Genomic DNA, 19583 nt, shown 5'->3' with positions numbered 1-19583 from the left:
CTCTTTCTGATACAACGTAGCTTATATTACTTGGGGAAGGCTGGGACAAGCCAGAATAAAGTTTTTTTTACATACCAACAAAAGCAAAGTCATATCTAAAATAAAGACCCATCCAGGAAACTACCCAGAAAGCACTGAAGAGACCTGGAGATGGATAATCATCTGGCACAAGCTTCCAGTGTGATGTAGTTCCCAAGACCAGTACAGTGGTCTATACAAATGGAGAACGGTAAGTAAGAATGTCAAAGTTACTTTACTACTGCAACTGGCCCTGGTGTGACTATTAGAATAGTGCTCTGTTCTCAAGCTCACTACTACAACAGCTACTGCACTCAGAGCAATGCCATGAAAACACTGAGAGAATGAAAGAACACCTCTTAATGAGAGACTCCAAAGGGTCTGTAGGGCTGCAGACCATAACACCAGTGTAGGGATCTGATAATCATCCGCATATGCAGACAGATCTATATTTGGATAGGCATCACTCAAGATGTAATGAACAGAAACAAATTAAATTCAGACTAGAAACAGGCTTAAGTCCTAAATAGACTAATTAAGTTTCGGGGCAACTTGCCCAGCTATACAATATTATCTGTTACTGTAGGATTTTCCTTATTTTCTTTTTTACTTTACAAGTAATATGCTGTCTATAAAAAGAATTAGTTCATTAAAAACCCCTCAATGCCTGCATTAGAAGGTTGGATCAGATCTGCAGTCCCCTCCGGCCTCAAACTATGAAGATAAGCACGATACACGAAGCAAGACTCAACTTTCAATATTAAGCATGCTAATTTGTCCAAGACCTCATGGTTCTGTCCTCCTTTTTAAGTAATACAATGAACAATAACCTATATTTGAATGAACTCACAAATGCAGTGATCCTGACTAAACTACAGGGCAAATTCTGTACCTTTACAGGACAATTGAGAACAATATGCACCCCACTACAGCCCCAGCAATATTAACAGAATTCCACAGGCAACAGTCAGACTGTAAAATCAGGCCTTTCACTAACAGTTTAAACAGAAGACATTAGAGCTAAAACTATCTACAATAAGTTTACCTATTTTCTTCACACCACCACCAAGGAATACAAGGAGGTACCATGCTTCTAACTTCCCAGGTCGTTACAAATTGAACCACAGCGAGAGAAACAAAGACAAAAATGAAGGCTTCCAGCTGGGATAATTCCTGCCAGAGCCCATAACTCTTAAGATTTTCTTCCAACTTTGCAGGAAGATTTTTCTCTGACTTCAGAGTAAGCAAAAAAAAAAAAAAAAAAAAAAAAACCCCCTCAATTTTCACAGCCAAGACTTTTCTAATGCCAAAAGAGATCTGTAATAACCAATAAATTCCATCTCTCTCAAACATATCCCACACAACCTAACAACACTGGTGAACGCACTACATCGCAGTAACAAAACAGATCTTCCTCTCCAGTAATAGTTGTTACCATTTAGGAAGAGATGCAGCCCTGAACAGCTGAAAAGCCTTTGGCAGTTCAGGTTTTATTAGGCCACACACCAAGAATATTTTCCAGTATAAAGGTCGAAGGATAACAAGTACAAACAGCATGAGTAGCATTCCCATACTAGGGCTACAATGTATAAATGCAAGGAGAGCTTGCCATTGTAACTGTCACCAGAAACCTGAACATTGGGAGAAGGAAACAAACTAGCAGGGACTACTCAGACCAGCCTTACCAAGCCACCCTAAGGTGCTCTGCATCTCTTATAATGGAGCTACAATATCACACTGTAGAGCAGCCAATGCCACGTCCATCCTGAGATCTACATCCACGGTGCTCCCTCTCTTTGGCCATCCATGCACTTCACAATCCTGATGAAGAATTCCTGTGTATGAAAGAGGTGGTACATCACTCGGAATCGGAGTCACCCCAACAGTCTACACTCCTCTGTATTCACAGATTTGAAACACCACCCAGATATCCATGTGCAGAATTCAAAAGCTTGCATTTGGTCTCTAGAAAGACATCCAAATTCAATCTGAAAACATCAAAAGCTCGATAATCCATCACTGCCCTCCTTTCTTCAATACAAGGATTACCCACCCTCACAGTTTACCACTTGTGCCTTTCAATTTGATCCCATTCAGCTTCACTTTCCAGCCACTGGATCTTGTTAAGTATAAACTGAATAAAGCACTATATCGCAAGTAAGAAAGTATCTACAAGGGACAAAAAAGGTGCTTCTCACTACTTCTGATAATGTGAACAGGGTTTTTTCAAGCCTTTCACCATAAGGCATTATTAAAATAAGTCTTAATTCTTTTCCACACTCTTCATTGTTTAACAGTGACTTTTAAAGACAAAACTTCATCACTAGTATTACCACATGCTCAGCCAAAAATCATCTTCTTGTTCTTGATCAGTAAAGCACCTTTAAAAAAAAAATCAAGGAATATATTACATATTTTTTAATCAAAGCATTATACTGGGAGCTTCTGCAGAACTGCTTGTTCATATTTATATCCTACCAGTCAATAAGTTTCAGGATACAATCCCATGCCTATGTTCCCATCTTCAATGCATTACTTCAAATATGGCTGCACTAATGTGCACTTTGTTTTACTAGCATAATTTCACAAGAATTCTAGATGGTTTTGCACAGTTGCTCTCTTCTCCCTGCTTAGTACCTATCCATCTTGTTCATCTGCAAGTTTTATTAATGACAATTTTATTATTACTTTCAAATCATTCATGAAAAAAGTCTGAGTCTAGCAGATTAACTCCTCTAAGACTTTCAGGAACAATGACATTCAGGAATAATTCTCTCTAGCAACTATTTCTGAGATATATTGGTTGGCCAGCAGTTCTCCATGCATTTATCTTACACTATAAGATCATTCTATGAGTATTATACAAGCAGTATATATTAGTTGTTGTACTTCACCACTAAAATGATATTAAATGCTTTGCTGTTCCACTAGTAATCTTACAACAATGCTAGTAGAAAACAGTGGGATCTACACTGTCACACTAAACGGAACTTGCAATAAGAAGAAAGAATAAATATCCTTTGAAACAAGAGTCTATTATATAAGTTCAGCTTGCGTTCATGTGGAAGGGAGGGAGGCCCACAAACTCAGCAAGATAACACACAACACACTCCAAAAGCAGTCTCATCATCCATTTCCTAAAGCATTCATATTTTCAGCACTGTTTCTATCTCTTCTTACCAAAATCACTTGAATCGCTTTAAGTTGAGCCTTTCACAAATAAATAAATAAGCTCCCAGCACTCCAGTGTTTAAGTAATTTTTCACTATTCCCAAGATCATCTTTCCTACAACAGTCACAGAATGGTTAGGGTTGGAAGGGACCGCTGGAGATCATCTAGTCCAACCCCCTGCCAAAGCAGGTTCCCCTAGAGCACATTGCACAGGGTCACGTCCAGGCAGGTTTTGAGTATCTCCAGGGAAGGAGACTCCACAACCTCCCTGGGCAGCCTGTTCCAGTGCTCTGTCACCCTCAAAGTAAAGAAGTTTTTCCTCATTTTCAGATGGAACTTCCCATGTTTCAGTTTGTGCCCTCTGCCCCTTGTCCTGTCGCTGGGCACCATGAGAAAAGTCTGGCCCCATCCTCTCCACACCCACCCTTAAGGTATTTGTAAGCATTGATAAGATCCCCTCTCAGTCTTCTCTTCTCCAGGCTAAACACATCCAGCTCTCTCAGCCTCTCCTCGTAGGAGAGATGGTCCAGTCCCCTAAGCATCTTCATAGCCCTCCACTGGATTCTCTCCAGGAGTTCCTTGTCTTTCTTGAACTGGGGAGCCCAGAACTCGACACAGTACTCCAGGTGTGGCCTCACTAGGGCAGTATAGAGAGGAAGGATAAGCCCCCTTGACCTGCTCACCACACTCTTCCTAATGCACCCCAGGATACCATTGGCCTTCTTGGCCACAAGGGCACATTATTGGCTCATGGTGAACTTCTTGTCCACCAGAACTCCCAGGTCCTTCTCCGCAGAGCTGCTTTCCAGCAGGTCAACCCCCAACCTGTACTGGTGCATGGGGTTATTCCTCCCTAGGTGCAGGACCCTGCACTTGCCTTTGTTGAACTTCATTGGGCTCCTCTCTGCCCAGCTCTCCAGCCTGTCCAGGTCTTGCTGAATGGCAGCACAGCCTTCTGGTGTATCGGCCACTCCTCCCCGTTTTGTGTCATCAGCAATCTTGCTGAGGGTACACACCATCCCTTCATGCAGGTCATAGATGAATAAGCTGAATAAGACTGGACCCAATAATGACCCCTGGGGAACACCACTAGCTACAGGCCTCTAACTAGACTCTGCGCTGCTGATCACAACCCTCTGAGCTCTGCCTTCAGGCAGTTCTCAATCCACCTCACTGTCCACTCATCTAACCCACACTTCCTGAGCTTTCCTATGAGGATGTTATGGGAGACAGTGTCAAAAGTCTTGCTGAAGTCAAGGAGACAACATCCACTGCTCTCCCCTCATCTACCCAGCCATGCCATCATAGAAGGTCATCAGATTGGTCAAGCATGATTTCCCCTTGGTGAATCCATGTTGACTACTCCTCAACATTAACATCATCTCATGGCAAAATGCAAAGCCATAGAAGCCATATAAAAACAAACATTTCCCTTCCAAAAAAAACCCCTTAAACTTTTGAAAGTAATCCAAACTGGTCAAAACAAAAAGACAGTAAGAAGTAAGTTGCATTTAAAAAAAAAAGCACAGAAAAAAAAATCTGAAAAAGATACACGACAGATGACAGTAGCATGAAACATAAGAAACTGGGAATGATTTTGACAGTTCTATAAAAAGCATCAGTTTTATATGTATACAAATGTAAGAACTGATTATATGCTCCAACGTCACTACTTACATAAGGACATGGTGCTATTTTCTTAAAAAGTGGAAATCACTGAGTATTAAGGCCCCTGACCTTCAAAAATGACTGAACACAGATGCACTACATTGTTCAGGGGGCAGGTCTGTGACAATACAGCTCTGCTACAGTACAGAATCCTCAAGCTTTTAACAGACACTCCAGAAATGCTCTTTTAACAGATACTCTCACCACAAACATTAAAAACATCCTTCTCTTTTAAAGTTTATCTGCACAAAGGGATTTTAAGGACTAAGGTAACACCCACTGAAATCCATGCAAATACTACCCTGTGAGTAAGAAATAGTCAGATACTCAGTATTTCCAGAAAAATAAAATAAAACCCCTTAAGACTAGTTAGACAAGTTATATTTATTTCATATTAAAAGATTCAGGTTGGTGTTACACCACACAATATATATTAACTTCCTTCCCCCTCCTTTGTACACACAAACTTTATACACCAAAGGAACAGTATAAAATTCTACCAGATTGCTTAACTAGTGAAAATCACCAATTTCAATAGAAACATTTTTGTTCACTATATAGTAATTACTCAAAGTTAGTTTAATAAATACTAATCTTCCATCTTTGAAACACAATAATTTTCTAACAGCCTATAGATGCTTTTTATTCTATTTTATAGCTTTAGACTTCCCATCTAAAGTTTCCACAAGTTAAGAACATTTTCTTTCAAAGAACGCCAACATCCAACAGTCTCGATTGTTACTGAAAACTTCTGTAACTTCTGAAAAAACAGCAGACACTTCTCCAGTTAGTCTGAAGAAACATGTAGCATCAATCTTCGACATCACTTAAAAACAAAACAAAACAAAACAAAAAAAACAACAAGAAAAAAATCAAGACACTTATTTGGGGTGCATCACTTTGTTACTTAACCTTCAGAACCGTAAGTGAGCACAGTTTGGAGAGGTAGAGTGGATAAGATACACAATCACATATAGAGGCCTATAGAGCCTCTTCAGTCATCAAGAAAACTAAAAGTGTCATTAAGATGTTGCTTAAGGAAAAGGAGTACCATCTGTTTAGCAAAAACTGGAGCCTGGCATATGCACTAAGCTTTTTTGTAGACTGAAAAATCAATTCTTACAATCCGTTATGCATCAGCTGACAAGTACACACGTAAAAGGTTTTCTACACTGTTTAAAATACATTTCAAAACAATCTGACTAGTCCTCAAGAATGCACGCATGCTGTTGACAAAGGTGGGCGGCACAAAAAAAGGGTAAAACTATGGCACGAAACGACCTCTACATGTTACCTGTAAACATTCCTCCCACCGCCTGGCCAGCACACTGGGAAAGACAGACCGTTTGCTTTCCAAATAAACCCCACGCCACCCAGGGAGCGCGGGGCAGATGGGACCAGGCCCCACTGCGGGCGAGTCGCAGACCAGTGCCACCAAAACACAAGAGGGAACATTTATTCCTCCTCCTCCTCCTCCGCCCCCTGGGCAGCCGGGCCGCAGCCCCCTTGGGGCGGCGGGGGCGGGCGCGGAGCCCGGCCAGGCAGCGAGCGCTGCTGCTCAGGGACGCCGGTGCCGCGGTACCTCCTCGGGGCGACTCTGCCCGCGGAGGAGCGGCTGGGTCACGGCGGGCTGGGGGCAGGCGGGCCCCCGCCGTCTGCCTCACCCCCCGGCCCGGTGCCGGGCGGGACCGCCGCCGCCGGGAAGGGCTCCACAGAGCCTGCCTGCCTCCTCACCACCGGCACCGCATCTCCCCGCCCGGCCCCCTCCCTGCCGCGGTCCGACCCGACCCAGCCCGCCGGCGCCGCGCACACCCAGACCGGCAGCGGGGGGCGGAGGCGCACCTCCCGCCCTCCGCTCACCCCGCCCGCTCGCCTCGCCCCCACTTCCCCTCCCGCGGCGGGGAGCCGTCCCGGCCGCGCCCCGAGCCCGCACGCAGCCGCCGCCCACCGGGGTGCCCTCACCTCCGGGTGCAGGATGGGGACGCAGCCCGCTTCTTTCTCGTACTCCTCCAGAGGCGCCGCCATCTTGGTGCCAGCCCGCCGCCCGCTGCATGCCGGGTAGCGCGCGCGCGCGCCCGCCGCGCCCCCTCCCCTCCTCACGCCCCGCGCTCGCGCGCGCGCACCGCCCCCTGGCGCCCCGGGCGGGGGCAGGGAGCGCAGCCGCCGGGCGGCTCCGGCTCAGCTGAGGGGAGCTGGGGGCTGCCCGGTCCCGCCGCTCCGCCAGCGCCCCCGGCCGCTGCCGGAGCCCGGGCGCTCCCCGACGGCTTTCGGCAAGGGCGGTGCCGGCGAGCCGCCTGCGCTGGGGGCGCCGGGCGGCGGCGCAACGGGCGCTAACGGGCCTCCGAGCCCCGGCAGCGGCCTGGGGATGGGTCTGCGGGCGGGTTTGAAGGCAGAGGGCCGCAGCTGGCGGAGAGCGGCCGCCCTCCTCTGCCCGTGCGGCTCAGGGCTGTTTTGCCAGGTCTCCAGGGCAGAGCTCTCTGATTCCCTGACCATTTGCCCACCCGCCTTCCCACAGCCGGACGGTGCCTGCTCTACCGGGGAGCCCGGCCGTGCGGGGCCCCGTCCCCTCAGGCTGGGACCTGCAGGACCCTCGGGCCCCAGGACGGCTGCTCTGAGGCAGGCAGCCGCCAGCCGAAGAGAAAGCAAATTTTTTGCTAGCAACTTTGTTGTCTGCAGAAACATGTTACTTTTTGGAGATACCTGTATCAGTGCTTCAGAAAATAATATTTAGTATAATTTATGTTTTCGGAGATAAACTTGAGTTTAATTAAGTTCATTATAATTTGGAATGAGAGCAAAAGGAGAGCTCCCTTGTACATTTAATGTTGACATGGTTCCAGACTAAGCAACGTCTGTCCAGTTTTCATTGGAATTTATCTTCACGCCTACTAGGTAGCAAAGAGAGCATGAGAAGAAATCGAGAGTTTTTACAAGGTTTTTGCACACAGTGTGAGAAGAACGTTTGAACCCAACAGTTCTGAGGACGTCTGGAAAGGATTCCTTCCAGCCACTTGTACCCAACTGAACTGCTGGTTTCTTACATCCTGTCACATGCACTATCCAGATGGCCAAGCTACCTGCTGCAGATTCGGGGGTCAAATCACATCATGCGGGAAAGTAGGTTTGGTTCTGTTTAGTTTGTCATGTCTGTTCTTATAAGCTGTGTAATATGCATACAGCCAAGATTAGGAATCCTAAAGCTCTTTATTTCCAAGTTTTTTTATAAATTACATTTTTATTAAAAAATGCTTTTCCAATTACAGAATGTTATCGCTGGTTTGACTGCTGCTTTATATGGTCATATCTGTGATGCTGCCATTTGCCTTTGTGAGAAAGGGACCTTTAGACAATACATTTTGTTGTATCATAATACATTAAGCTCATAAGCCTAAAAACCCACAATGATATTCTCTTCATTTCTCTTTCCTATCTCATACAAAATGTTACGGAGAAACACTAATAAAATCGTGACTACAGCATTATTAAAATGTTAAACCATAAATATCTTTTTGCTGTATAAATATATTTAAATTTAAAATTTTCAAGAAGAAGAATGACATAGGATTTAGAAACCGGGGGTGTGAAACCGGTCTAAAAGCACAGACTTGAAACCATAAGGTACTGAAGTGCTAAAAGAGCAGAACAAGACACAGAGTATACAGGAGAGGATCTTTTTTTAGCTGTGTTTGTTTGTTATTAAATGTACCAGGGCTTAGATATAATTTGCAATCTGATTTGCCTGAAGAAGAGGGTTTTCAACCCCCTGCAAACTGCAGAAATAGAAATGCTGTCAGTCACGACAGTTCTTCACTCATGTTTATAATAAAAGTAAAGGTGATAAGATAACCAACAATCTTTATAGTATTTTTACTATACAGGTTATTTTTCCTGGCAAGTCTAAAGAAGCTATGCTTCATCCCGTGGCTCTGAACTGGATTGTAAATGCATACCCTGACATCTGTCCAGGTATTTATACCATGTTTGTCACAGGTCTACACATTTTGAAACCACTTCTGTTCTCAGAGACATCTGTACAGAGAATTTTTGCCATTAAGCTTGAGGCCTCGTCCGTGTACGTAGTTCACGTGCAGCCCATTATATCCTCCTTCAGAACCGAGCGTCCCTTTTGCCACCAAGTAAGAGCAGAACTAGAACATGGGAACATGCTAAGGTGTCTCTGCACTAGAGCTCTTCATTCAAAAGCTAGCGGTGACTCAGAAGTTAGAAAAGTTTTCCACACTTCCACAGGCATTCCTTGTCCTCTCCTAACCTGTAACATGATTTCTTGAAAACATGGTTCTTCCCTGTCTTACATTGTCATTACAGACAAGTTAACATCTGTGCAAAGTGAATACCAGATACAAACCTAATAATCTGCTTTGGTAACAAAGTTTGTACCTATTTATTTTTCACAATCTAAAAGTCTGTAAGGTTGGATGTTTTTCTGGACTCTGCCAAAAAATTCACTATCTGACCTTGAACAATTACCTGACGCCTCTATGTTCTACTTTCCTCATTTGTAAATCAAATACTATGTCACCTAATTCAGAGGGGACTCTCAGAATTTATTATTGTTGCAGAGTAATTTAAGGCTTTCAGATTAAAGATGCCTTGTAAATGCCAGGAATTATTGTTGATCAGCAGAAAAGGCTCTTCTGCGTGGTTGCATTGGATGGTCAACACCTGATGTGTGATGTGTTTTCCATATTGACCAAAGAGGTTTTATCCAGTGCTACTTGCTAGGCATGCAACAGGGTCAGGTCTATAATACTGGCTACATGCAGCATGCACTGGAAAATTATTTTAGATTCTAGTCAGACTCAAGGAATACAATACCACAAACAGATTTTCTTCCCTTTGTTTTACTTTATATTAATCACTGAAAAAGGACACAAGGCCTAGACACCTTTTAATTTTCAAGTAAGCCAAAATACAGCTTAACTGGGAAGTAAGTAGCACGAAGTCTTATGATACTCTATTCTGCAGCATGAATTTTACCTTTTTTAATGAAGAAAAAAACACCTTTGTCAGAGACAAGGCATATTTCTAGAATACACATCCATACACACAGTTCAGTACCGGGGATGACTGTGCAGCTATTTTAGTTCCTATCTTCCACTGAACTGTGAAATGTGACAGTGAAATAAACAACATTTAACATACATGTCTTAGAATAGTTTTGTATTATGGTGTTACCACTTAAAACAACTAAAAGTGCAATTAAACAATGTTTACCTTTGCAACTAAATATTGCAATTAAACCTAAGTACTTGCTCTCATGGCAGGCCAATAATTAAAGTGAAAATATTGGACTGTCTTAGCACAAAAATAGGTGCTAAGTCAAAAATACCCTACGTAACCCTACAAGAATGAGTATCTTCAGAGGAGCTGTATTTGTTCTTCATTTTTCATACATAATTTTCTTTAATCCTTGTCTAAATAAAATACCATGAGATGGACTTGCCACAGTACTGAGGCCTCTGAAATTTTCCCTTTCACAGTCCCAAAAAACTAGCTTCACTGACAGGGGCTAAAATATCTGGGGAAGCCATAGCATGTTCCTGTTGTCTGGGTATGTGTGCAGAGGGGCTATGATCAGAATGAGCAATTATCTTTATCATTTGCTGTCTACATGGCATTTTCTAATCACGTTACTGTTTGAGCCTTGTGGTTTTTGTATTGGAAATGACACCCATCCATCTAAATGTGTATACCAAAATGAACGTATAAAACGCATCATTCTTCTTGGGCTTACCCAAGTCTATGCTGTCTCTCTGCATCCACTCCTAGGTGGAGAGCACCCAGTTCTCATACAGTTTGGACCAGTTTGGGTGACTGAAAGCCTGTGAGTTTGGGTGACTGAAACCCCCCAGGTGGCCTCTCTTCCAGTCTGTTCTTGCTGTTGGTTCTTGGAAGCATTTCGATGACCTGTTTTTGCAGGGCAAACTACTGCAGCATTACCATATTCCGGAGTGTTTAAGTATATGCTGGGCTCAGAAATTTACCCTTCTTTACCAGCTGTGTAGGTTTTTCTTCTCTGGGGGTGCCAGCATCTTTCCGTTGTCCTAACATCTGCCCAGTTGAAGCTCACTCCCTAAGCTATGACAGCCCACCTTATATACTGCACTTCCATCAATATGTCCCCCATTTCTGGTTTTGCTATTGGAAGGCAAGCCTAGCAGCAACAGTGAAACTTGCTTCAGTAGTCTCATTTTAATCCCATGCTGTAGGCCTTCAGCATTTTTAGAAACTCTTACTCACTAGGTCTTCTCTCAGCAGAGCAGGAAACAACCAGAGGGAATATTCAGGTGAAACCAGTGAGCCACTTTCAATAACAGGGAGAGGTTCACAAATGACCTTTTTCCATCCAATGTGAACAAAACTGGGGGGGGGGGAAACTATGATGGTATGACTGTTTTTCTTTTTGAAGAGAGGTGTCTCTATTGTATATGACTGTAGCTGAGGCAGGATCATGACACCATGACTGGGTTTCCTTTCTTACCTTCTTTTGTGGTTAAGATAGGCTGTGATGCCCAAAAATGCACAGTTTAACGGCTTTAGAGAAAAATACTTAAACTGACAGCAAACAGCTCTTCCCCTATGCTGGGCACAGGATGATTCCTAAAGTCAAACTAGAACTAGTTTTTATAAGGACAATCCAAGTCATTTCTCTTCAGTGAAAGCCACAGTTGGTGGGAAAATGGGGATAGTTGATTTTGCATCATTCTGCCCAAAAATCTCCATGGAATTTGTCTTTAAATATAAGCCAGCTGAAAATGTCTCAAAGCAAGGACATAAGGAGAATATTAAATATGCAGCATTGATACCAGAAATCCAAGATAGTGAATTTGGTCAATACGGTGCCTCCTGTAGCAGCACTCACTGCTTCTGTGATAATATTTCAGGGCTCTGACAGTTGTATGGACATGAATAAAACCTGAGTGACTAAACCTGGTTTTGCTCCCAACTGTTTGCCTCACCCTCTTGAGAGAGGTCGATATCCTGGAAGGCAGAGCCATCAGATGTCACTGTGGGGCAGATCCTGAACCACTACAGGCTTCAGCCCTCTCTTCTAAGGTGACGTGAGTCTTCAGCATCCTGGGCTGAAAGCCATGGCGGTTCAGGAGAGGATTCACGAGGGGATCGAGTGTCCTTACTTGGAGGTGGCAGCATCTGTCAGCCAGGATGGCTGGGGACAGCAGCAACTCGACCATGTGACTGTGTAATGTGCCACCGCACGTCAGTCAGCACTGTTAGTACAAGACAGCAGTGGGTGATGTGATTTGCCTCGCTACTGAGCACAGTCAGGCTCCTCTTTGCACAGCCGATGAAGAGGAATAGCCGCAGTGGCTACATTAGGCAGTTTGTTTCTGTTGATCACATCAGAGAGCCTGACAGTGCTCCTACATCAGTTTTAGAGCAATGTGTTTCTGAATTTCAGTGGTGGTCACCTTGATTTGCTTTGGTGTGAAGAGAGGAAAGTCAGACACAGTGTCTATTTATACCATCCTTCACTATTTCTCATATACTGCTGTATATCATGCCAGGCAGTTTTAGATACTATGCAGTACCAGCGATCTTCCTAGAATAGGGAAAAAAATGGTGGTGAAATCCCAGCTGAACTGTTATCTGATGTCTGTGTGCTCCCTCAACCACTGTGATTTGGAGTGTACACAGCATGGACAGGGGTACTAAAAGGAAAGTCGCCTTCTTCCCCACTCCTTCTGAGTAAATCTCGGGGGGGACAAGCTTCTTTTGGTGGGATAGCAAGCCATAATATTGTCTACTGGTCTGCAGATGATTGATAGGTGCTTTGCAGGACTATTAGTATGGAACAGGATGAATCTGCCCAGGGAAGTCTGCTCTTTCCCTACACAGCCTCTTGCTCCCTTGGAAACACTCCAGGGGGTTGCTGGTCTTAAAAGAGGCTCAATTATGATGTTTGATATGAAGCATCGGAAAAAATAATATATTTGTGCTATTTCACCCTCACTTTCCTGGGTGAACAAACTCTCCATTTGGCCATTGGAGTCTGGAAATGCCCTTACAGTGGTGAAAGATGTCACCAGTTTCATTTAAAGGGAGCCTTTTCTACATGTAGTTTCCCACAGTGTGATTGGACCCCAAATCTCTGTGTTAAATTAAATGCAGGGAGATTTCCTCATAAAGTTATTCAAATGTGATGCTGATGACATAAGCATATGTAGGAAACAGTGATGAACTGCAAGACACTAGACATATATTAAAAAAATAAATAAATTGTACTTGTGGAATCCTAAATGTCTTAATTAATGTTGTGATTTCAAAACAGTAAGGAGTTCAGCCTGTGAATGCAACATCTCTTTCTGGATTGTTTCTTTCAGTCACTTTCTGTTCTTTCTTATAGTTTTTTAATGGCATCTTTATTTAGTATTTGAACACAGTCAGAGAGGTGAGCACTAAATGTAGGCTGCTATTAGGCATAGTACCCTTGCTCGTAGGTTTTTGGTGGTTTTGTCATTTTATTGTGTATTTCTTTTCTGCCAAAATAATCTTACTAGCAGCAAATATGTATAGCTCTTGAATGACATAAAGCAATCATGTTGTTTCTCTGGGTGATTACCTTTGCTGATGCAATTCCACAAGCTGACAAATTCTGCACTGATTCATAGAGTTAAAAGTACAGAAAATGAGTGGTTTTATCTAACTTGACCTTTTATGCCCACTTTGTTTTCCTTTAAGATGATGTGCTTCTATTTCCCACTCATCATGTTTTGAATATCTGATCTCAATACTATATCATACTCATGGATGGCTTTGCTGCTACCTTTAATGTCAAAAGAACCATTTCATCTTTCTTTGTCCATTATAGTCAAAGTTGCTGTTACTTAGTGTTCTTACTACTTAGACTGAATATATCTAATAGGTCTACTAAAGTATTTTTTGACTTACCCGAACCTGTTAGTCTCCTTTGAGTTTCCCCTTAGAGCTCTTTCATTAGCACACCCAGGAACATGCCACATGTCCCAGTTTGTTCTGCTAACATATCTGCCTGTGTCCATTCTTCGGGCAAAGCTGGGACTACTGTGATGCAGCCCTGTACAACAGCTGATACTGGATTATGCTCGATATTCATAAGGGAGGATGAACAGACTTGAAACTGAAGACTGGATTACATTTTTATGTACTTTTTTTCCCCTATTTTTGTTTTTGTTGTCTATTTGTTCTCCCAGACCTCTCTTTGGGCTGATTATTCCACCTGCCTTTGGAGAAGGTGCAGAACATGTCCGAAGAATGGATTTTTGAAGCACAGGTAGCTGCTGAGGTAGGAGCTCACTGCCAAAATGAAAACCAATGACAAACCAATAAAATAAAATTAATAGCCATTCCACTACTTTAAAAATATATTAATGAGAATGAAGCAATAAATATTCAACTATGGTGCCCTTTTATGGAAATATTGCTTCCTCAGGAATTGAAGTTGAAGAGCTCTGAATGATAAAATAAGAAAAAAATCAGTTAGGAGTTTAAGTTACCATCTTTGGATGAAAGTCAATAAATTAATTCTTTTTGGTACTTTATATCAAATGAAGTAAATATTTTCCCCGCTCAGTTCTAAATCAAGCTCAGAGGAGCATAATAGACTAACACTCTTCCCCTTTATAAACGAAAACTTGGCATCTGAATTAAAACAATTTTCAGTAATTAAGGTGATGCCCAAACATACAATAATAAGACACTCTTATAAATAGCATGATCATAGAATACTTTTGTGTTATAATTCTCTTCAGGAACTGTAGTTATTACCATCATGATAGTGGACATCTAGAGACCATTGTCAAGGGCAGTATATTGCCGGAGATAGACCCACTCATTCATTACGCATGAGAGGCTGATTGAATTCACATAAGAGGAGAAAAAAGGAATAGCACAGGAACAAAATATAAAACAAGGGAACTTTTATGAAAAGTAGTAAGAAAGCAAATGAAAGATTTAAAACAGAAAGCTTCTGATATTTAGAAGAGAAGAGAAAAGGGAAGGGACTAGTTCAGTTGGAAGGGACCGACAACGATCATCTAGTCCAACTGCCTGACCACTTCAGGGTTGACCATTTGCTTTTCATGGGAGATATTTTATTTCTCTATGGTTTTTTTTTGTAGAAAACAATTAATCGTCTATTTGAAGTACTTAAAACAGGCTATGCAGGTATTTTAGATTATGATATTATTGGAATTAAGGGCAGACAAAATAAGCCAACTCTACTCATGATAAGCTTTCAAAATTGTGATGGAAAATGTTGCATGAATTACTATCTTATTTAAGTTTTTGCTGAATTTATGATTAATTAGTAACCACCGCACACAGGCAAGTACTCCATGCATAGGTGCTGATATAAACTAGGCTGTGCTTCAAGGGGAAAGAGTGGTAGCACCAACAGTTATCTGCTCTTACTAAGCAAGGATACGTAGGAAGCAGCAATCTCTTTTACTGACTCATTGATACAGTTGGGGAAAAAACGGACAAGGTTTTAGGGTTGAATTTCCTCTATTAGATTCATATAATGACTGCCAGAATACTGAAGTTACTAAATGAAGAAATAATCCCCACAATTAGACTTTAAAATAATATTGCAAAAGTAAGTAAAATATAGCAAACATTCAGGAGGCTTGGATGAAAATGGCCAATCTGAACTGCAAACTCAAGCACGCATCACTAATATTCAGTACAAGATGTTAAACATCATGCTGCATGATGAAATTTTAATTCTTTTAAAAAAAGAAAACTGGGGTTCAGAATGTTGCATGTTTGGATGGTGTGCTTGGGAATCACTAAAGACCTCACAATGTATAGGAAGTGTATAGCCAGTATAATCAAGTCTAGGAGCTGTAGGAAATGCACCAGTGCACCATTTTTAGAAGAAATGCAGGAAAAGCGAGCTGTCACATTAAAGCTGACAGCCCTGTTACGCAGCTCTAATCTGCTGTGCAAAGATCTCGGTTAGGGGAGGATGGAAATCTACAGATGGACTAAGTCTGCTTTTCTGAGCTTGCAAATTAAAATCAAAACCCATGCCTGATCAGAAACATCATAAAACGTGGGCAATGTAGAAGCAGGTGAATGATTTAACCCTCTTTCACGATTCTTTTCTGAAAAAAAAGTCTCTAGTGCTAAGACGTTTTCAATGCAATGACTGTGTTATCTCCCTTCGCATGCTGAGGTAACTCAGTCAAGACAGCATCGGTGGTTTCTACAGCTCGATGAGACAGACTTCCCTTGAATTGCTGGAAAGTTTAAGACTCTTTCAGACCCTGTTCTCAAAAGTGCCATCGCTTGAGAGATTTCCAACATGCTAACTGCACATCTTGATGGTAATGGGAAGTGGCAACACTTGGGGACTTGAAGGATCAGGACCTTGGTCACCTTGGGCTTCATTTACTGCTGACGCTTTTAGCAGTCCAAACAATAAAGAAAAAAGTCTTACTTGCACTTTAATACAGTGGAACTCTAAGGTTTGGCACACGGAATGCTATTTCATAGGTCAGTATATAGCTGGGCTTTAAAATTGTTACAAATGGTCACATATGATATGGTAACAAAAAAGTAAGCAGTTTATTATACTATAGCCAGCTGCTGCTAATTTAAAAGCTATTTCTCTTAGGTTTCAGCATTTGCTAGAAGCACATACATGCTTCCAACATGTCTTGGAAACAAATGACAAAGCATGTCCATAGGGAATGTTGCACCATAAAACTGAATTTTAATAGAGCAGGAGGAGGCTGACAGCAAAAATAATCAATTTCACCTGCGAAGTTGCAGGTCAGTGTATTGCAACTGAGAATACTCTGGCTGTTGCGTAGATGCGAGCTCCCCTGTGTAACACTAACCCAGTCTCTGCCAGTCTCGGAGGGAGAGAGGGCAATTCTGTGAAGGTGAAATGAAACATACTACAGACCTAGTAGCCATATGCTTAGTTTCTTATGAATATCTTCATTTTTCCTGACAGCCCATGGCTGGCGTTCTCAGTTTTTAACCCATTAATTCTTCCTAGCACTGTGCCCCACAGCTCCCACAGCTGCAGGCGAAGAGGCAGAGCTGCTGCTGCCTGGGCATCCAGCAGGCCAGGGGAGGGGGGCAGCCGGGGCACACCGGGGCAGCCTAGCACCAGCATCGGGCACTGCCCTGAGGACGGGGACAGGATGGGCAGGGCAGGGCTGTGGGGAGCTGGAGACCATCCCTGCTGCGGCATCACCTGGGCAGGGGCTGATGGCCCCAGGGGGCTGACATGGGGTGGGCAGGGTGGGGGGAACCCCAGGAGGGTGGGCAGGGACAGTCAGGGCTGGTGGTGCCCTTGGGGCCCTGATATACTGAATAGATCTATTAAATCGTCTCTTTTCACTTCATCATTCCTTTTCCCTCACGATTGTATGGCAAATATTGTCCTACCATTCCTGCCCAAGGTAGTCTATTGAAGCAGGCCAAAAAGTAGATACATGCAATCTAAATGATAATCTGCACCTTCTGCAGATGATTATCAGTCAACACAAGGTTGGTTCTGCCTCTCACACAATATTAAAAGAAAAATAAAAGAGAATCAAACCCAACAAAACCGCCTAAAAGCCTCTCCATCTGTTACTGTGGCAAGGAGGCACAGGCGGTGCTCTGCAGGATGGAGCAGAGCACAGAGAGCCCCAGCATGGGCTGACCCACGCTCGAGCATCCCGCTGGTACAGCACAGAGCCACTGTGTTGACTGAGTGGCAGAAGGAGTATCTGAGCATCACTTCTGCAGATGCCAGCTGGGTAATACACTAAGGCTCCCAGCTCCGGATGAGCAGAGCCAGTTCATGCGAACCCAGCTCAGGGTCGGGACCATGCAGAGCCAGCTGTGCACATGGTCAGAGATGCACATCCGAACCAAGCTCCAAGGATTTTTACAATATTGGTTTTAGAAGAGAGAGACAACAAATCAAAACAGATCTTCAATATAAAGGAGAAAATAAAGAGACTTCAGACACTTAAACGCAGAGTCGCCACACCGAAGCACAGCTCATAGCAAGCTACCCTGTATAAGCACTGTGCTGTTAGGTTGGAAACTCCCTCCATGCTCACAGTTTGCCCTTTGCAAATGTTCAGTTCCTATCCTACACCCTGGGTAGATGCAGAGAGAAGGCAGAGCAGAAATGCAAAATACAGTGAATGGAGGCAGCTGCAATGGTGTTACTCTTTAAAAGAAGCAATACAGGAAGACCCACAACATACCTGCAGTCATCTAAAGCTGAAGGCTAGCTCTCATCAGGCTTAAGCACTTCAAACCTATGGTTGTTAGCTTCTTTCTTACCAAGATATGGGTTTTCCTACACACAGGCAGCTGCCAGAATTGGAAAGTAGGCAGTTGCCAACCCTTGCAAGAAATTGAGTGGAAAAAAACCCCAGTGAATTTGAAATATTTCACTATTGACCATAAATATTTATCTCCTTCTCAAATTTGTTACCTGGCAAGAATGAAACCTCTCAGTGTTTTACTGGGGAGATAGGCAGTTAATGGAGGAGCTGGCCCACCTTCTCCCATGCACCCTAAGCAGATAAAAGCCAGTTTCTCTGGCTGGTGAGAAAGACCCTACATCCTGCCTGTGAAAGGTATTGCACCATGCAGACATCAGCTCAATGGGCACTGCGTTAGGATGGGAGAGTATGTGAGTGACCCCAACAGAGGCTACTGCCCGTGGTGTTCCCCTGGGGAGGGATATCACTCCATCTTCTCACTCCTCTGAGTGCCATTTTTAAAAATTGCCTTGGCTCCAAAATAATGTAGGTGCTTCTGAATATAATACATTTTTGCAAAAGGATGCTGGCTTGAAATCATGTACATTTGTTTTGTAGTGGTATTTCAAGTGCTTGTCAAATGCATGGGAAGGTGTTCAGAATGACAGAATCAATAAATGAAACAAACTTGGTAGCAATAGCCTCAAATTGTGGGACTTTTGCAGACATAAACCCAACATTTTTTCACCAAAATCAGAAAAATCATTGCAGTGATTAGCCTTTTAGTGAAAAACCTAACACTACTCTCTTAACATGCTTGAGTAAGGACTCACTGGAATTATGTTAAGAAAGGCTATTGTGATAGTCTTGCCGTTTAATTTCTCAGACTGTTGTTATCTTCCAGGTTCTTGATCTTCTCCTTTGATCCCAAAGTATGTCAGCAGTCTGTAGTCTTGGCAAGTTGGCTAATTCATAGCAGCCAGCTGGTAGGACATCTCCCAAATACTGAAGCTGAGAAGTCTAGCCTGATTCCTTCACATGCTGTCCATTTAATTCATTAATACATATATTCCTTAAAATACCTATTTGAAAATGCCCACTATATGGATGAAACACATCATGTGCAATGCTTCTAAGAAGTCTCGTGTATCTATGACACTGCTACTGCAATGACTGCAGGAAACTTTTTTCCTGCCGTATTTTGAGGATCCCCATTTTCAAATATAGTCTTAAGAAGAATATAAAGTGAAGGCTGGAATGGAAGGTTAGACTTTATATTAATTAGAAAGCTAATTAATGAATTTGACACATTTATCTGAAAGCTGGGAATATATTCCTGTGTTGTTTTGCTGTGGAAAATGCAGAGCACAACAGATGGATCTGAAGGATCATATTCTGGGGACAGCATTAACATGCTTTTTCATTTGTGATCTTTTGGGGGGTTAAGACAACCAATGATGGGTGAAGTTTTTCAGTAAATGAAG

The 19583-nt window shown here is 42.9% G+C and overlaps 1 protein-coding gene across 3 annotated transcripts in view; it reads right to left on the bottom strand.

The window, feature by feature from the left end:
- The window catches only part of ZDHHC17 (zinc finger DHHC-type palmitoyltransferase 17), an 82472-nt gene extending 75571 nt beyond the window's left edge, over window positions 1–6901 (bottom strand). For all 3 annotated transcript variants that reach the window (XR_011048181.1, XM_068400583.1, XM_068400585.1), the window contains exon 1: window positions 6821–6901. Coding sequence is in view for 2 of the 3 variants with exons in the window: in XM_068400583.1 (XP_068256684.1) it covers window positions 6821–6883 (63 nt within the window). In the remaining variant the exon portion in view is untranslated. The remainder of the gene's footprint in view (window positions 1–6820) is intronic.
- Window positions 6902–19583: the final 12682 nt, after the last annotated feature.

This window comes from Nyctibius grandis, chromosome 5, assembly GCF_013368605.1.
Source record: "Nyctibius grandis isolate bNycGra1 chromosome 5, bNycGra1.pri, whole genome shotgun sequence".
Lineage (NCBI taxonomy): Eukaryota > Metazoa > Chordata > Aves > Nyctibiiformes > Nyctibiidae > Nyctibius > Nyctibius grandis.
The sequence above is the reverse complement of the archived record's forward strand: the minus strand, read 5'-3'. Positions and strand labels throughout refer to the sequence as shown.